Raw genomic sequence first — 19,284 nt, forward strand, 5'->3', positions numbered from 1 at the left:
AAACAAACGGACTTTGGCAACAGCCTCGAAACCGAACCAAAGAAACCACGCTTTCAGAAGTGTCAAGCTCTAACCATCAACCGGATCCAATGCATAATCGTCGGTAACAAGATTGTGAGTTTTGCCACGTGAGCCGTGAACGAAGTTCCACAGATCTGAAAGGAGAAAACCGGATCAGACGAATCCCTTCAGTCCTAAACGCCGACCCATTTCACCGTCGTCACGCCGTGAGTCTCGCTGTAATAACCCTCACGAGCAGATATAATTTTGGTCAAGAAAATTCTTTAAGATCAGTTTGAAGATTGATCGATCAGAATTTAAATAAAAATCGACACGGTGAATTAATCTCGTCGGGGCTGTCTTTTGGTCGAAAAACCATCTCTTGATGGTTCTGGTCGAGTGTTAATTATTATCGTTGATTTTTATTCATGCTGGGTGAGTTTATTCAGAGCAGGACGAGATTCGAATGATGAAAAATATTTAGTCGAAACAGTCCGGAAAATATCGACAAAACTCTTAAAATTATTTCTGAACAGTCACATGCTTTGCACCTTCTAGCCTACTTGCTTCCTCAGTAATTAGGTCACATGACCTACACCTACTTGCTTGCCTGCTTGCTCATTAGAAGACACATGCTGGTCACAAGCTACTTGCTTCAGCTGCTTGTAGCTTTCTTCATGGGAAGGAAAAGTTCAGCTGCTTGTGCTGCTTGGTGTGCTGAAGCATGTCACCAGCTGTCTAACCTCATCTTTGTCTTTTGTGGGAGCAAACCCTCATCTGAAGCAACTCCTTATGATATCAAATACCCTCTTCTCTCCTATGGACGTTCATAACCTGCAAGAAAAACCAGAGAAAAATTCAGAGAGAAAGAGAGAAAGAAGAGAGAAAAATCTATGAGAAAAGATTCATGAAAAATTCAGAAAAATATTCAGAGAAGAGGAGTGAGCATGGACAACTCTTTCTCACCATCCTGTGACTTTAATCAGTGAGTTTTGGAGTGTTTAAGAGCTGAAGATTTGGTGTCCTGAAGTTGAGAATCACCTATGTTCTTCAGCCTTTGATTTTGATCGGTTAATTCGTGGTTAGCTTGAAGAGAGACAACCAGTCAAGTTTAATTAGTTGAGTAAAACCGATGGCCAAGGAGAGTATTCGGATCAGCCGGATCCTTGTGATGGTTCTGAACCGAGAGTGATCCAAAAGTGAAGTGTGATTAGCTTGAGCTCGAGTCTAGTCTTCCTTAACCAATCTCATGGATTTAAAGGTGAGTCTAGATAGATGATGAATGAATTATGAATGAGTATGCATGATTGCATATTGAATATGGTTGATTAATTAAGAATTAATCATGAATTAATTAAGGAATAATCATTGATTAATTAAGGATTAATCATGGATTAATTAAGGAGTAATTATGGTTTGATTGATTAAGTATTATTCCTTAATCTATATTTATATATGAAGTATGTATCTAGTTTAAATACTTAAGAATAAGCAAGAATAATTCTTTGAGGTTATCCCGAGCCTTAGTACTTGTTCTCAAGTACTAATCTATAAGTATTCTATTAATAAGTGTGAATCATGTGAAGTCTTATTGTATACTCACTCTCCCGAAAGTCCCGCATTACCGTGAATTGGTCCTGCGATATGGATCAAGGTCATGAAGACACGATGATGGGGTCGCACCCTGGAGGCCGTGTAACTGCATGCAGCGTTGGATGTTCTATCTTGGAATATCTGATGGAGATGATGGTTATATTTATTCCCCGTTAAGCTCGGTTAGCCTTGGTGGTTTTCCGGGTTTAGCATATATATATATATTAAGAGTATGAGTGATTGGCGGGTATCGTGGAGGTGATGTTTAAGATAGATTCACATGGATGGATTGAGAGGCCTTATATTAATTATGGAATATAATTCCACTGCATTCAAATGGTGTCGATTGCTCGGGATACTATTGATATGTGTTTGGGTGTGGGATTAGACTCACTGAGTAAACTAGTTACTCATGACTCATTTGATATGCAGGTAACCAGTAGGTGGGAGACCTTTACTCTAGGACGGGAAGGAACGGCATTAGCCAGCGGTAGTTTTATTATCCTTGCAAAGTCATTTTGATATATCTTATGAATAAGATTTGTAGACCGAAAACCTCGAGGTTAATTTATAACAAATTTTGTAAGATGATTTTGAATGATATATAAATAATGTTTTTTTTAAAGTACGGGTTCCATATGATATTAGTCCTTGTCCGGACGAACTAACTATCAGGTATTGCTTTCTCGGGTTGAAAAGCCTAGAGTGGTATCCGATAGGAGCGTTGGTGTTCTTTGATTGTTGGTCTAAGGCGATCAGAAGTATTCTGAGAACCTCAGATCGACCATCGAGGAACATTGACCGTGTCATTTCTGGTCATCTATGATCGGGGGTGTCACAAAGGTGGTATCAGAGCATGGTTATACGATGCTAGAATGGGACTTGTTTTAAATGTTTTTCGAGTCAAAATGAGTCGCAAGGATAACTAGGATATGCTGGCTTGTTCCTTCATTTTAGAATAGATAGTCATGGGTAGTTACCTAACCTGATCTTTCATAGCAGAAGCACCAAGACAAGCTTGAACGGGTGAACCGTACTTATCGATGCTGCTATCATCATGTTCGAGTTTTCTACCCTCATGGCCAGGTTCACTACCGTCCTATTAGGAGTCAGTAACGCCATGCCTTCCTGCCGTTCTTTTGAGTTCTAGTGGGGATGTCAATTCTTTAGAGAGATATATGGGACAGAATTGATACATCGATTCATCGAATACATCTCCAGACTCGTGTGTTATCGATGTCAAGGTGGGTGTTGATTGTGATCCGATTCAGAGAGATTCGACTACACATGATCACTCAGATGCACCTGTTACCTTCTGCTCATGTTGATCCAGTTTATGATGAGCCGTACCAGGACCAGAGCCGTACAATCCTGAATTGTTCATCATTTGTTTTAAGCTTAGAATTGATAGCTCGACTTTATTACAAGATGGTAGAAGCACATGAAGCATTTTGTTTGCAATGAGACATCATGAATCTTATGATGCAAAGAAGAAGAAGTTGGGACCATAAGATACTGAAGAAGGACTAAACCGTTAGAAGTATACTTTGGCTTGAGGCAGATTTGGGATCCAACACTCAGAGCAGAATATTCACGTGGCCGTTGTTCAGAGAATTACAAGAAGGATTTGGCAGCAAGCTATTTGGAGATGAACGCTATGACTTGTTGGCCGAGAGTCAAGAATTACTTCAGAGAGTTGAGTTCGAGTTGGACAGATTTCATGAGTTCAGGAAGTAGTATTTTCTACACAAGCATCGAGATACGTGGTCGAGTGAATTGGATTCATCGATTATGGTTTGGAGAATAAGCAAAAGATCATACGAAAAATCTTTGGGAACTTAGCCAAGAATTTTGGAGTAGATAAAAGACCATGGAGTTTCAAAGCTTCGAGGAGATGTTAGAGTATGACGTGAATGTTAAAGAAGCTATTATTGCTGAAGAAGTTAACCAAGTCATGCAGACCGTTTATTTTCCAACCGCTGCAGATCAAAGATCAAGATCGAGGACCTTGAGCCGTTATGGTTGTGACTAGCAAAGACAGAATGGTCGTGATTGTCAAAGTTTGGGAAATCCTGGAACGTTTGCATCATTCGCGCTTTGGTGGTTCTTGTGAAGAGTTAGGAATTTAGGTTACCCTTCCTCATGAAGTTACCCGATCTACGTTACCTATACCTAAGATAACACTTGTTGAACTAGTCCGATTTTCCTTACCGTTAGTCCACATCCAAGTGTTAGGCTATTTGGGTAGAGCCTACACTTTATAGTTGCCTGGACCGTCAAAACCTCTGAAAAGGTCCAATCACAGGTTTGCTTCTTATCCCATTGCGTGTTGTGTGCATTTTAAAAATTTATGAATGATTAAATAAATAAGTGAAGGAGTGATCAAGGTGTCGTATGAGACCTTGCCTATGGACGGAATTTTCCGCCCATATTGTGTTTGATGCGGGAATAACACATAGATGTAGTTCTCGGGTAGTGTCATTGTTTTAGGAAGGATTCACTTTAGTGAATTCAAGTACACTGTTCTTATTCGTGGAAGTACTGGCTGCCATTTAGAGTTATGGTATGCCTTTGTATCCCATCCCCATTCCTTAGTACTTCCATTAGAGCGGTTTGTTTCTATCTAGAGTGAGATTGGCTATCTAGTTATCGAGCTCAATTAGGATGTTGTTGAGGAAGGAAGTCTTTGAGAGAAGACCAGTTACCGTTGGCCTGCAATGGTATTCTACTAAGTGTTGGAGCCTCGCTCATATCAGTCTGGAGAGTTGGGAACCTTTTGGGTAATGGTGACGTGGCGTATTCCATTATCATCATAATTGGGCGGAGAGAAAATAACAAGAAGCAGAGTATCGAGGACAGTTAGATAACTAGGGAACATGAAGCTATGTTTAAGAAAGTGGAAAATTTGTTGACATCCAAAAGTAACCCGTCAAGTATTCTGGTTGAACCTTGATTCGCTGCAATTGCCTAGGCATCTATCCAAGTGGTTCTAGCCAAATTCAAGTAGCAGTCAGAAGATTTGTTTGGAGAAAGGTTTTGTTCGACTTAGTTATTTTCTGTGGAGTGTACCCATGTCAGTGGTAAAGAAGAAGAACCAGAGTTTGCGGTTATGTTCGAGTATAAAATCAAGGACGTGACCATCAGGGTCAAGTATCAAGTTCTAGAATTGAAGAATGGTTAAGATCGGTTGCAAGGCGTAGTTTTATTCCAAGGACGTTTGATGGACGCTTCACGTTGTAGTAAATATTTCTGCACGGAAATTGGAAGTTAGATCCCTTAGTCAGTAAATGGAACAAGGAGTTGTTGCATATTTACAAAAGATCACTACTACTACATAATGGTCGTACTCAATTTCAGTTATCGAGATTCGAAGTTCTGTGGATTGGCCGGTTACCATCAGAAGTTTGTTCAAGAGTTAGAAACCATATCCACCAATGAGTTGATCGACTGAGAATGGTGTTACCTTGGAATGGAGTAAAAGTATTGATGAAGTATGAAATTAGTTAGAGGAAGTATCTACGTCTATGCATATCTTAGACTTGCATGAGCCTAACCAGCCATATACTACTACATGGATGTATTATGTGTTGGTCTAGGTGAATGCTAATGCAAGACGATATGGTAATCATTTATGCATCAAGGGAGCTAAGGAAGCATAAGGAAAACTATTTGATGCACAAGTTGGGGTTGGTGGCAGTTCTGTTGCACATCAAATTTAGTGATCATTTCAATATGGGGAAAGGATGCAAGTTTTCACTGATCAAAGAAGCCTAAGGAAGAGCAAATATTGCTGCTTATGCTTTAAGAGGAAGTGATATTAATGATGATATGGAGTAGGATCTCAAGAATCATGAAGCGGAATTGGGAGTGATTTATTTTGCTGCCTTATAAGAAAAGAATAGAGAACCTTCAAGATTGCAAGTAGAAAATCAAGATGGCTTATTCATTCGTATTTGAGGAACTCAGTTGAAGGATGAGAATCTAAGGAATTCATAGAAGGAACTGGGTGAAGAGAATTTCGAAGAATAGTATGAGGACTGTGTCATGTACAAGTTCATAAAGTGGAGATGTGGGAGAAGGAATCCAAATTCAACCTAAAATTAAGCAGATGTGAAGTAAATCCCAAGGAAGATTGAAGAGTGCAAGGAAAAAGGTATAACCATAAGGCATATGGGGATGCTCAAGTTGTTAAGAGATCAGAAGATATATTAACAGAGAAAGTGTGAAGTCATCATACAAGAGTACTTCGTTGGTAAATCAAGTTTGGTATAGGCGGACTTGTTGATTCCTCAGTTACTAGACAGAAGAAGGAAATCAGAAAGTAATAGAACAAGACTTGGATATGCGAAATTTCAGTGAGATTGAGTCGTTCAGAAGTTTTTAAGAGTATCTCAGATAGATAAGAAGGGTATGGAATACTGTAAGGGAAATCATTTCTGGAATAAGTGTGTTTGTGTGTATTTGAGAGTGGCACCCTTGGTCTGAATCATGTTAGCGTGATTGATCGTGCATGTTCTTGTTTGATTGTTGCACGGTTAATCAAGTTAACATTGACCAGACTGGAGATGTTACATTCACGTATGGCACATCACCTCACGTTCCAAATTTCATGTTGCTGTTATGGGAGAAAGCCAGATAAAAAAGGTTGAGAAGTGATAGTCTATAGATACAAGATTGTTAGAAAAAGTATGCAGACCGCAGTTGACAAGAGTTGTGCAGAGTAAAGAATTTGGTTATCTTGAAAGTGGCTGCTCATAAAAGAAAGGATCGGTTGGGAGAATCAAGGGATCAACCATGAGTTGTTTTGATATGGGCAGATTAAGATAAGGTCAGAGCTAATATCCAGAACTCCTTTCAGAGACTGTTCAGTAAAGAGTGTACAGTTACGTTTTCAGAATTCGGGGACGAATTCTTTTGAGGGGGGAAAAATGTAATAACCCTCACGAGCAGATATAATTTTGGTCAAGAAAATTCTTTAAGATCAGTTTGAAGATTGATCGATCAGAATTTAAATAAAAATCGACACGGTGAATTAATCTCGACGGGGCTGTCTTTTGGTCGAAAAACCATCTCTTGATGGTTCTGGTCGAGTGTTAATTATTATCGTTGATTTTTATTCATGCTGGGTGAGTTTATTCAGAGCAGGACGAGATTCGAATGATGAAAAATATTTAGTCGAAACAGTCCGGAAAATATCGACAAAACTCTTAAAATTATTTCTGAACAGTCACATGCTTTGCACCTTCTAGCCTACTTGCTTCCTCAGTAATTAGGTCACATGACCTACACCTACTTGCTTGCCTGCTTGCTCATTAGAAGACACATGCTGGTCACAAGCTACTTGCTTCAGCTGCTTGTAGCTTTCTTCATGGGAAGGAAAAGTTCAGCTGCTTGTGCTGCTTGGTGTGCTGAAGCATGTCACCAGCTGTCTAACCTCATCTTTGTCTTTTGTGGGAGCAAACCCTCATCTGAAGCAACTCCTTATGATATCAAATACCCTCTTCTCTCCTATGGACGTTCATAACCTGCAAGAAAAACCAGAGAAAAATTCAGAGAGAAAGAGAGAAAGAAGAGAGAAAAATCTATGAGAAAAGATTCATGAAAAATTCAGAAAAATATTCAGAGAAGAGGAGTGAGCATGGACAACTCTTTCTCACCATCCTGTGACTTTAATCAGTGAGTTTTGGAGTGTTTAAGAGCTGAAGATTTGGTGTCCTGAAGTTGAGAATCACCTATGTTCTTCAGCCTTTGATTTTGATCGGTTAATTCGTGGTTAGCTTGAAGAGAGACAACCAGTCAAGTTTAATTAGTTGAGTAAAACCGATGGCCAAGGAGAGTATTCGGATCAGCCGGATCCTTGTGATGGTTCTGAACCGAGAGTGATCCAAAAGTGAAGTGTGATTAGCTTGAGCTCGAGTCTAGTCTTCCTTAACCAATCTCATGGATTTAAAGGTGAGTCTAGATAGATGATGAATGAATTATGAATGAGTATGCATGATTGCATATTGAATATGGTTGATTAATTAAGAATTAATCATGAATTAATTAAGGAATAATCATTGATTAATTAAGGATTAATCATGGATTAATTAAGGAGTAATTATGGTTTGATTGATTAAGTATTATTCCTTAATCTATATTTATATATGAAGTATGTATCTAGTTTAAATACTTAAGAATAAGCAAGAATAATTCTTTGAGGTTATCCCGAGCCTTAGTACTTGTTCTCAAGTACTAATCTATAAGTATTCTATTAATAAGTGTGAATCATGTGAAGTCTTATTGTATACTCACTCTCCCGAAAGTCCCGCATTACCGTGAATTGGTCCTGCGATATGGATCAAGGTCATGAAGACACGATGATGGGGTCGCACCCTGGAGGCCGTGTAACTGCATGCAGCGTTGGATGTTCTATCTTGGAATATCTGATGGAGATGATGGTTATATTTATTCCCCGTTAAGCTCGGTTAGCCTTGGTGGTTTTCCGGGTTTAGCATATATATATATATTAAGAGTATGAGTGATTGGCGGGTATCGTGGAGGTGATGTTTAAGATAGATTCACATGGATGGATTGAGAGGCCTTATATTAATTATGGAATATAATTCCACTGCATTCAAATGGTGTCGATTGCTCGGGATACTATTGATATGTGTTTGGGTGTGGGATTAGACTCACTGAGTAAACTAGTTACTCATGACTCATTTGATATGCAGGTAACCAGTAGGTGGGAGACCTTTACTCTAGGACGGGAAGGAACGGCATTAGCCAGCGGTAGTTTTATTATCCTTGCAAAGTCATTTTGATATATCTTATGAATAAGATTTGTAGACCGAAAACCTCGAGGTTAATTTATAACAAATTTTGTAAGATGATTTTGAATGATATATAAATAATGTTTTTTTTAAAGTACGGGTTCCATATGATATTAGTCCTTGTCCGGACGAACTAACTATCAGGTATTGCTTTCTCGGGTTGAAAAGCCTAGAGTGGTATCCGATAGGAGCGTTGGTGTTCTTTGATTGTTGGTCTAAGGCGATCAGAAGTATTCTGAGAACCTCAGATCGACCATCGAGGAACATTGACCGTGTCATTTCTGGTCATCTATGATCGGGGGTGTCACACTCGCCGCTACTCCATGGAAAGCTGTGACCTTCTCTGTCAAAACAAAGACGGGTAAAGCTTCGTCAGCCAGAGAACAACGAGCATCTCGACAAAGGATTGACAAAAGGTGAAGAGAGCAAAAGAAAATAAAACAGAAAAAAGTATTGGAGCCTCCGACACCAAAAAAGAAAAAACCAAAAATTATGGTCGTAAGTTCTATATATTCACTAAAGTTAATAGTATAAAATCTATGTAACTACTTTAATAATGATATACTCCCTTTGTTCCTAAATATATGATGTTTAGTTAAAAACACACATATTAAGAAAAGTTAATTTTTGTCTATAAAACAACATTAAAACTATAAATTAATGATATTCAACCAATTACAAAATAGATTAGGGCAAATGTCAATAATAGCACCTTTTAAAGTTTATGTCTCAAAAATGGCACTAGAAGGAGAAAGTCACAAAAATGACATTCAGTATAGGGTAAAATATCCTTAATACCCTTGGTTTAAAATTAAATAAATAAACAAAAAAAATAAAAAAAAAATAAAAAAATGGAAAAAAAGATTTTTTTTTATAGTTTCAGATTATATGTTTTCAGATTCGAAATTTTTATAATTTTTTTTTTCAAATTTTTGTTTTATAATTTAAAAAATACTTTTGAAAACTGTTTTTAAATTTTTATTTTTTATTTTAGCATTTATTTTTTATAAAATTTTAAACCCTAATTCCAAAACCCCACCCCTTAACTCTAAACCCTAAGATTTAGATTAATTAATCCAAGGGGTATAAGTGTATATTTACCTCTTTAATGAAACCTATTTTTGTGACTTTAATCCTTGAGTGCTACTTTGGGAACAAAAACTTGGTTTGGTGCTATCCTAGTCTTTTTCTCTTTAAAGTTTATGTTTCAAAAATAGCACTAGAAGGAGAAAGTCACAAAAATGACATTTATTATAGGGTAAAATATCCATAATACCTTTGGTTTAAAATTAAATAAACAAACAAAAATAAAAATAAATAAATAAATAAAATAAAAATAAAAAAATGAAAAAAAGAAATTTTTTTTTATAGTTTCAGATTATAGTTTTCAGATTCAAAATTTTTATAATTTTTTTTTGAATTTTTTTTGAATTTTTTTTTAATTTTTTTTATAATTTAAAAATACTTTTTGAAACTGTTTTAAAAATTTTTATTTTTTATTTTAGTATTTATTTTTTATAAAATTTTAAATCCTAATTCCAAAACCTCACCCCTTAACTCTAAACCCTAAGGTTTGGATTAATTAACCCAAGGGGTATAAGTGTATATTTACCTCTTTAATGAAACCTATTTTTGTGACTTTGAGCATTGAGTGCTACTTTGGGAACAAAAACTTGGTTTGGTGCTATCCTAGTCTTTTTCTTTTATTATTATGCATTAATATATATTCAGTTATCGTTTATAAAATGTAAAATAAAAATTATATTTTATTTTTATATATTTTATAATAACAATAAATCATGTTAAAATAAACTCTTATATTGAACTAAATATGATAAATCTTATATATTAAAACAGAAGTCATAACATTGTTCATGTGTGATTTTTTTTGTTTGGACAATCTTTTAGAAAGTTTATCAAATTTTACATAACTTAATCATCATATCTTTTAATATCTTTATCTTTTATTTAAAATATAAATAAATATTGTTTAAAAAATATTCTAAAAAAAATCTTTTCAGAATCAGGATAAAATTCATTTTCTAAAATTAATTAACTTAAATTTTTAATTATCATAAAATATAATTAGAATTTAAAATTGAATTTTATTTTTGATTTATGAACGAAAATTAAAATCATATAAGTATTTTAATTATTTTTAATGATAATAACAATTTAAATTGATTAATTTTCAAATAAATTTTATAAAGATCTTTAAAAGATTTTGTTAGAAAGAAATATCTTTTCTGTTTCAAATAAATGTATTTACTACAAAATTAGTTTGTATACACAAATATATTATCTAAAACGAATAAATGTAAAAAATATTGCTAAAAGAAAATCTAGTTTTGAAGGACGGTGGGTCAGAATTTAGTAATTAAACACAAAATAATATTCAGATATGTTGTTTCATGTATATATTATTTTTCAGTAACTAAATATAAATAAAATAAGATAAATATATAATAAGAAGCGACAAATGCATTTGACGATTTTAAACAATTGATTAATTATAACATGTAAACTATAAAATTATTGTATTGAAATAGTTATATAAATATTTAAATATATGATTTACGTTAAAAGAGTATACCACCAATGATCTAAAATAAATATACATGTATATAAATTGAAAAAAAAATATTCACACGGTGGTGCGGATCAAGACCTAGTTCAATAATTAATCTTCACTTTGATCACAACGGAATGTGAATATAAATGATCTACCAAGTACAATCATCTCCACCTAAATTACAAACACAATATATTAAAAATATAAGCAAAGTTCCAAAAAGAAAATATGCTATACATTACATACTAACAACATATCAGTTTGTTTTATGCCCTCATCACTATTTTTTTAAAGGGTTTATGCCTTCATTACTTATCCATTTAAAATATTATGTAGCCATTCAAAATTATGAGCCAAAGCCACCATATGATCCCAAAATTTTCATAAGGCTCTGAATCGATCCAAAGGCCACCATAGTTGCTCAGTTTATCTATTTCATTTCTTAATTGACTTAGTATTTAACCTATAATGTCATAGCTAAAACAGAGCAATTTTCATAAACAGTTAACTTAAGAATGTCATCATCGAAGAAAACTAAACATGCTCTAGCCTGAGAACATAACTAACTTTCTATGAATCCTAGATATTCATTTTCAAACACTAAAGAATATAATTTTCATAGACATCAAAAGAGTTCACCAAAAAAACATCAAAAAAAAAAGAAATTATGCTAAAAGACATCGAAATAAAAAGAAGAATATAATAAATAATTCAGAAACTTCACATTATCATGAGTCGCATCCTCATTTAAGTTGATTTGGAATATTGACGACTTTGAACTTTCTAGTATTTCTGCAAAGATTCCGACTTTTCTCTTCGCTCAATCTCCATGTTCTGACCTCTTTGACTACTAACTCATATTTCTCTATAATTTATCTCTAAAAATCTATTTTGAGTTAAGGGAAGTGATAGTTTAATATCTCTTTTGTTGAAATTTATGGACTGGCTCACCAAATTGATCACTTATGTTGTTGTCTTATTTGGCTTTATCATCTCACCCATTAATTAAGTCATGAGTCATATAGTAACTTACAAGATATTTCACATTTGATTCCCGCGTACTTGAGTGCTCTTTCTAACGTTTTCCCACTCCATGGTCAAAGTCGTGTTGAAGGGATCCGAATTTTTTCCGTTTTCCTATATTTCATGCATTTGGACTCTTTTCAGAGTTTTTACAGGTTCAAGTACTCATTCGAGGAAAATGATATTTTAGAGTATTTGAAACTATTTTTGAAAACTATGCTGAAATCACTAAGGCGGATCGATAATTGAAGATAAAAATCAACTGACATATCACTTCCGCAATCGATCGACATATCACTTCCACAATCGATGGACATAGCATTATTGAGTCATCCGCGATAATCAGCATTAAAGGAAATCTTACCTAAAACTCCAAGTTATTACACCATAAGTCCATGCAAGCCTATTTATTAGGGTTTTGTATCATTTTAGAGGCATACAGTTTTTAGACTTCTTCCACCATTGTCACACACTTGAAGAGGAGGCATATTTGATAGCTTGGGGAGCTTAGGATAGGAGAGAGAGATTTGAACTTCATAACAGAGAAGATCTTGAGCTCCCTTGTTTCTTTACTCTGTCTTGTTTACATTTTATACTTATTTCATTTAAATATTATTCAGACCATCATGACCATGTTTCTTATGAATATGTCTGCGTAATCTTATTGTTAGATTACGGTTCTACAAAGGGTGATCTTTGTATTGCTAATATGAAATGTTGTTAGGATGTTTTAAATTGTTCTTCATCTAGTGCTCTTAATGCTAAGTCTAGGATTGATCACCCTATGTTTTAAATAGTTCTTCATCTAGTGCTCTTAATGCTAAGTCTAGGATTGATCACCTTAAATTTTGATCTTGGGTTTAATTAGCGCAAGCGGAAGCTTGGTTGATTGCGTGAAACTAATTAGTATGATCTAATTGACTGGATACACACATAAGTTGCTCCAGAAGATTAGAGAACCTATTCAAACTTGTTCGCAAAGTGTACTAGAAGGAACGTCGATCGACAACTCCATAGTTGTATCGATCGACGGACTGAAAGGTGTATCGATCGACATTCATATAGAATTGTCGATTGACACTTTCTCAAGATCAACAAGCGACAACTGAGATCTTAGATCTAGAAATTAGATATTCTAAACAAACGAAAGTTGCTAGATTATATTTAAGTTTGTGTTTGAGATCATATCATTTATAATTCCTAATAATTTAATTAAGTTTGCATACTTGTCACACCTGAAAATTATCCTGAATCTAGCTCTTTCCCAAATAGTTTACAACCTAAAACCATTCAATCAAACAACGAATTTGTTCAACTGATTTACTACTTTAATCATAATCATCTAGCTTTATTTCGAAAACTACAAATCTATTATGTAATCTTAGAGTCTATGTGGATTTGATCCCTAAGTATTACAAATGAACATCTTATTTGAGAGAGTACAAATCATTCCTTAGGATAATTTGAGTGATATCAAATTTGGCGCCGTTTCCGGGGACTCTTTCTTATTACCGTTAGATTAAGTTTAGAATATAGTCTAGATTTTGTTACTTTGTTTACTTAATGTTTTTCTTCTTTTCTTGCTGACACATGTATGTACCTTAGGAAAAGCATGGATTTCGGACAGACATCGATCGACGACACGACGGACACGTCGAGCGACGAGTCGATAGAAGAAACGATGAACACCTCGCTACTGGAATCGATCGACACCATTGAGCCGGAAGTAGGTAAGTGTTTACTTACCAATCTGTGTGATAAGGAAGTAGTCTTAGGAGAACCGGGAGATCAACCATGCAACACAATTAACCAAAACATTTATGAGTAGGGGGCTGCAATCCCTGATAAAATTAATTTAAAAATAATTAATGAAAATGAAGAAAAAATATCTTTGCAAGACTACCAAAATCCTGGAAGGACCTATTCCAATAGGTCCGCTATCCGACTACCAGAAAACAATTTAGGAGGGTTTAAGTTCAATCTTGACTTCTTAATTCTGGTACGTCAAAACCCTTTTCGTGGATCTCTTTCAGAACATCCATTTGATCACATCGAAAAGTTAGAAGATCTAATGGAAGGCACTTACAATTATTGCAAATTATTCTCATTCTCACTAGCGGGAGACGCCAGGAGATCTCTAGACCAGCTACCAGCATGATCCTTAACCTGCTGGAAGGAGATTAGAAGCGTCTTCATTAATCATTTTTTCGATGAAGCACGTTACTGGAACGTGAGAAGAAAAATTTACACATTTCGCCAAGGCTAAAAAGAGCTTTTTAGAGATGAATGGGTGAGATTTAAAGCCTTACAACCCGAATGCCCATATCACGATTACTCAGAACTGCATCTGATCAAATTTTTCTATGGAGGTGTTAACCTTCGCTACCAGACTACGCTTGATACATCCAGCGAGATAATCCTGAAGACGCAATTAGGCTGATAGAAAACGTAGTTACCGTTATGTCGAACTTAATGACGAGCTAACTGAAATCAAGGAAACCTTAGAATCGTTTCATTCCCTTTTAACTGGTCAAAACCGATCCACATTATTCAAAATAGAAGATGATGACCCGTCGAAGTTGAAGGGATTCGAATTTTTTCCGTTTTCCTATAATTCACTAATGAATTTTTTGTTAAGTCCTTTTCAAATTCAATAGGTCACATAATTTATGTCATAAAATGAATTCAAATACTGTTAGAGAGTTTGAATACTTAATAAAATATAATTTATTTATTAATAATAACTCAATGATTATAAATTTTCTTAAACATTTTTTAAAATTGACCATTCTTATATAAAACCATTCATGAATCTCGTTCAAGATAAAATTATTTCAGTTTTAGATAGCTACAGATTTTCTCTCATTTGTTTGATATTTTTTTTTCAAAATGAAAAAAATAGGGAAGATGCTTTGAACATAGACCTAAACTTAAAAGAAAACTAATTTTGACAACCTTTATGATTGAATTTTTTTCAACTTTTTGTTAAATGATGGTATCTTTGTTACTACTTTGGTCAGGAGGAAAAGATAATGATATTCGAATGCGTAGTAGTTAAGCTGAACTCAGCTCTCTCTTTTTGTCAATCAGTATGTTATGGTTTTGCATAAATATTCTATATTTTGATTTTTAAAAAATAAAATTAATTGAAATATAGCTGGAGATTTATAATCCAAAATGACATTAAAATGGAGTATTCAAAGCGGCGAGGACTACATTACATATACTTATGACCAGAAATTAAACTATCAACAATATTAATCAGTTTCTAATTTCTTTTAATAAGGGTGTGCCGCATATTGTATCGACCATGTAAACAAAGTTACACACTCATGTTTGTCTTGTGTCGTTGAAGTGTTAGAAGAATAGTTTATGCACATATATGATCATTTTAATATTTTAAACACTTCAAAAAAAAAAATTGAAAGCCTACTTACTTCTCAACAACTGAAAACAAAGAAATGTATCAATCAAACACGAAAGAGTAAAAGCGTCAATTAAGTAAATGGTCAACATTGGCGTCTTCAAATTCCGATGTCCCGAGAGACCATCTCTCTTTCTGTTCTCTAAAACACTCGCCACCATTACTAATACTATAACCACAAAATCTTCTTTTTTTCTTTCACCCAACTCTCTCTCTCTCAGTTCCCACTCGTGATCCGAAAGCATGAGTCTTAGAGACCCGAATCCAGTAACTAACACACCCGGATCCTTTTCGGATCCAGGCGGGTTCGCTATAAACAGCAGAATCATGTTCACCGCCATAATCATAATCATATTCTTCGTCATTCTCATGGTCTCTCTTCACCTCTACTCTCGTTGCTACCTCCACCGCTCTCGCCGTTTCCACATCCGCCGCTTAAACCGTAGTAGACGCGCCGCCGCCGCTATGACCTTCTTCGCCGATCCTTCCTCCTCCACCTCCGAGGTCACCACTCGCGGTCTCGACCCCTCCGTCGTCAAATCTCTTCCCACTTTCACGTTCTCCGCCGCAGCCGCCCCGGACGCGATCGAGTGTGCGGTTTGCCTCTCGGAGTTTGAGGAGAGCGAACCGGGTCGGGTTTTGCCCAATTGCAAGCACGCGTTTCATGTTGAGTGCATTGATATGTGGTTTCTTTCTCATTCCTCTTGTCCTCTGTGCCGATCGCTCGTCGAACCTATCGCCGGAGTTGTAAAAACTGCGGCGGAGGAAGTCGCGATTTCGATTTCTGACCCGGTTTCAGGCGACACAAACGACGTTATAGGAGCTGGGACTTCCGATCATGAAGATTCCAGGGGGAAACCGGCGGCGATTGAAGTCTCAACGAGGAATCTCGGAGAATCGGAGAACGAGTTGAGTCGGAGTAACTCGTTTAGGTCACGGGTGATATCTTCCACGCGGATTTTCAGCAAAGAACGGAGAAGCGCTTCGTCGTCTTCTTCTATCGGGTTCCCTCCGCCTCCGGTCTCTAGCATGCCGATGACGGAGTTAGATATCGAGTCTGGAGGAGAAGAGCCTCGTTGACTTTAAGACGCTAAATTTTTACTGCTACGTGGACGTGTATGATTTGTTATAAATGTTTCCTTGTTTAGAGCTAAGATGCGGAGATGAAATAATTCTTTGTTAGGGCATCAGCATTGGGACTTCTTAAGCCCATTTCTTAGTAAATTTGGGTCGAAATTTAAATCAAAAAGGCTGGATATGTTTGGAAAAACTTCTAAGTTAAGAAGTTATTTGGCTCGTCCTTCAGGGGCACGTGTCGCAAGTGGACGGTTTGCAAACACGGAAACGGGTGTGTGTCTCTCTCTCTCGTTCGTCTCATTTCTTTCTTTTCTCGATCTCTCTCGACGCCGAAGGCACCAAATCGGAAGCGTTGACGATGATTCTGTGTTGTTGTTGCCGACATCGTCTCCTCCCTCTCCTCAATTCCGATTCAGCTTCATTAGAAACAATCACTTCATTTACTCCGCCGTAACGTCGCCGATCCCAACCTGCTTTGCTCACCGTCTCCCCGGCGTTTAACAGGTGTTTCTTTTTATTTTCTCTCTATTACATATCTCTCAAAGCTTCCACCTTTCCTTTGTCTCGTTGAATCTGTTGTCTGAATTTGGAATTTGCTAGCTCATTACTGATCTCGGAGAAATGGATTCGAGACCCAGTGGACCAGTGGTGTTGACGGTGGAGGAGAAGGCCGTTCTGAACGAAGGAATTGGTTTGATACTTTCGCGGTGGACAGCCATGAGAGCCGCCGTCGATAACGGCTGGGGCGGGCGAGATTCTCATCTGAAAGCTGAACGCACCGTTTCCAATGTTCTCGATTACTTCATCCGTTTAAAAGGTTTCATCTTTATAGCTTTTCCATAAAAAGTTTCGAGTTTTGCTGTTAAAGATGAAGACTTTCTGATTACTTCACTCTTGTGAGTTCCTTCTTTCTTGTAGATCCAACGATGGGCTTTGATGGGTTAGCTGATATTCTAGAGAATGGTCTTAATGAGCTTAACACTTTGGCTGATGATGGAAGCCTTGAGGAGGTATAGATTGTTCTTTTTTGGATCTTGATGTTAGTTTCTTGTTACTGATGGTGTTTTTTGTCTTCTGTGTTGCTACTGATAGGTGACAGAGACGTTGCTAGATTTGTATTATGAATGTCTCGAAGGTAACTACCAAAGGGTTGAGCAACTGAGGGTGACTAGTTCTCAGACTAGTGCAAAAGTTGTCAAGGTTTGTAACTGTATTTTCTCAGACATTCTCTTCTAGATATTGGCTGTAGTGAAGACACGCATGAGATTCATTTTATATTCCATTAATGTCCTGATGTCTGTGTGATTTCATTAGTTATAGACTTTTGATGATTGTGAGAGTACTACATATTGTTATATTTTGGTAGTTTGGTTATGATCATTATCCGAGATTAAGAAATGAGGCTTTCTTGGGTATTGCAGGTTTCAAACGGTAACGATGAGGATGAGGATGATGAGGAGAGCGATGATGAAGATGATGATGAGGATACAAAGATGAGCAATGTTTTATATGTTTTATTATAAAATCCTACCAAACAATTATCATAAAAAATAAAATTTAATATTTTGCTAAGAACCTACCAAAGCTTCTACCAATAATCTTTACTTTTACTCATGTATCTTACCAAAATCTCTTAATCTAATCTATACTATTAAAGCAGAATCTTTCTTATGAATCTGCCCCTGAATTTTCCTATTAATTACAAAACATTCCATTACCTTTTCTTCCTTTTTAAATACCAATCGCATGCCTTTTTCAACCAATTATTTTCAAGAAAAATTTAATAACTACTCCTCTTTAAATGCAAAAAAAATCGGGTATGAAGATATTAATAACTATTCCTAACAATATATTTGATCATTTAATTAAGATTTTGTCACACCAACAATATATTTGGTCATTTAATTAAGATTTTTTTTCAAAGCGCAAAGATCTTCTTCGACACATCAAAAACCATTTCAACATGCAAAACCGATCGGCCCACTTTTCAAACCTATTCAAAATATTTTAATTGTAAGCATACATAGCAAATAAATGACATAACAAATAAATTCCATAACAAATAGTATACAATAAAACTAATTTTATATTTTTGAACTCTTAAAAATTAATTGTTATGTGTATCCATTCAAAAATTGATTGCTATGCGTATCTATTATGTATATCTAACATACAATATATGAATCTTTTCAAAAATAAACAATCAACACAATTATAGTTAGACTAGATTATTTGGTATAAGAACACAATCATTTTATTAACAAATATTTTTACAATTTAAAAGAAAACATAACCCGCGCTTTGAAAGCGCGGGTCAAAATCTAGTTATATTATTAAAGTAATACTAAGATATGCCATTGCATATCTAGCAATGCGGATGCCCTTACTTTTCGGTTCAGGCGTTTCCAAAAAGGGTTAATGTTGATTTCATTGTTTAATGAGTTTGCACACGTGACTTAATAATCTCAACTGTCGTTTTTCTTTGGGACATGGAAAATGTATTCGACGCAGAGTTTTTAAGTGATTTGCAACAAAAATGACAAATTTATTGTTATTCAAACATAAATTAAATTTCATTTAAAATTCAGTGTTATTAAACTTGACATTTTATAAATTATTTTTAAATTTGGTGTTATTAAAAATATTTTAAATTGTGGAATTTTAAAGTTTTTAAATGATTTTAAAGTGTTTGAGTGAAATTTTTTAGTTTAAAAATCTAAAACTCAAATCTCATGGTTTTAGATAATATTCTAGAGTAGTTTAACATAAAATCATTTTAA

General features: G+C 35.3%; 2 protein-coding genes across 4 annotated transcripts; both read left to right on the forward strand.

Moving 5' to 3' along the window:
• Positions 1 to 10,637: 10,637 nt before the first annotated feature.
• Positions 10,638 to 19,087, forward strand: LOC103833542 (RING-H2 finger protein ATL17). Of its 3 annotated transcripts, none has more exons than XM_033276857.1 (2): positions 10,638 to 16,606; positions 18,888 to 19,087. In XM_033276857.1, the coding sequence occupies exon 1, from the start codon at positions 15,671 to 15,673 to the stop codon at positions 16,505 to 16,507; it is 837 nt and encodes a 278-aa protein (XP_033132748.1). In that variant the 5' UTR covers positions 10,638 to 15,670; the 3' UTR covers positions 16,508 to 16,606; positions 18,888 to 19,087. The 3 variants fall into 3 exon arrangements, with proteins under 3 accessions (XP_033132748.1, XP_033132747.1, XP_033132749.1); XM_033276856.1 differs by having other exon boundaries at positions 10,638 to 16,609; positions 18,891 to 19,001; XM_033276858.1 differs by lacking the exon at positions 18,888 to 19,087 and having other exon boundaries at positions 10,639 to 16,323; positions 16,485 to 16,609.
• Positions 16,638 to 18,161, forward strand: LOC103833543 (pre-rRNA-processing protein TSR2 homolog). Its single transcript, XM_009109631.3, has 5 exons — positions 16,638 to 17,008; positions 17,105 to 17,321; positions 17,423 to 17,514; positions 17,597 to 17,704; positions 17,926 to 18,161. The coding sequence occupies exons 2-5, from the start codon at positions 17,126 to 17,128 to the stop codon at positions 18,025 to 18,027; spliced, it is 498 nt and encodes a 165-aa protein (XP_009107879.2). The 5' UTR covers positions 16,638 to 17,008; positions 17,105 to 17,125; the 3' UTR covers positions 18,028 to 18,161.
• Positions 19,088 to 19,284: the final 197 nt, after the last annotated feature.

Source organism: Brassica rapa, chromosome A08 (genome assembly GCF_000309985.2).
Source record: "Brassica rapa cultivar Chiifu-401-42 chromosome A08, CAAS_Brap_v3.01, whole genome shotgun sequence".
NCBI lineage: Eukaryota > Viridiplantae > Streptophyta > Magnoliopsida > Brassicales > Brassicaceae > Brassica > Brassica rapa.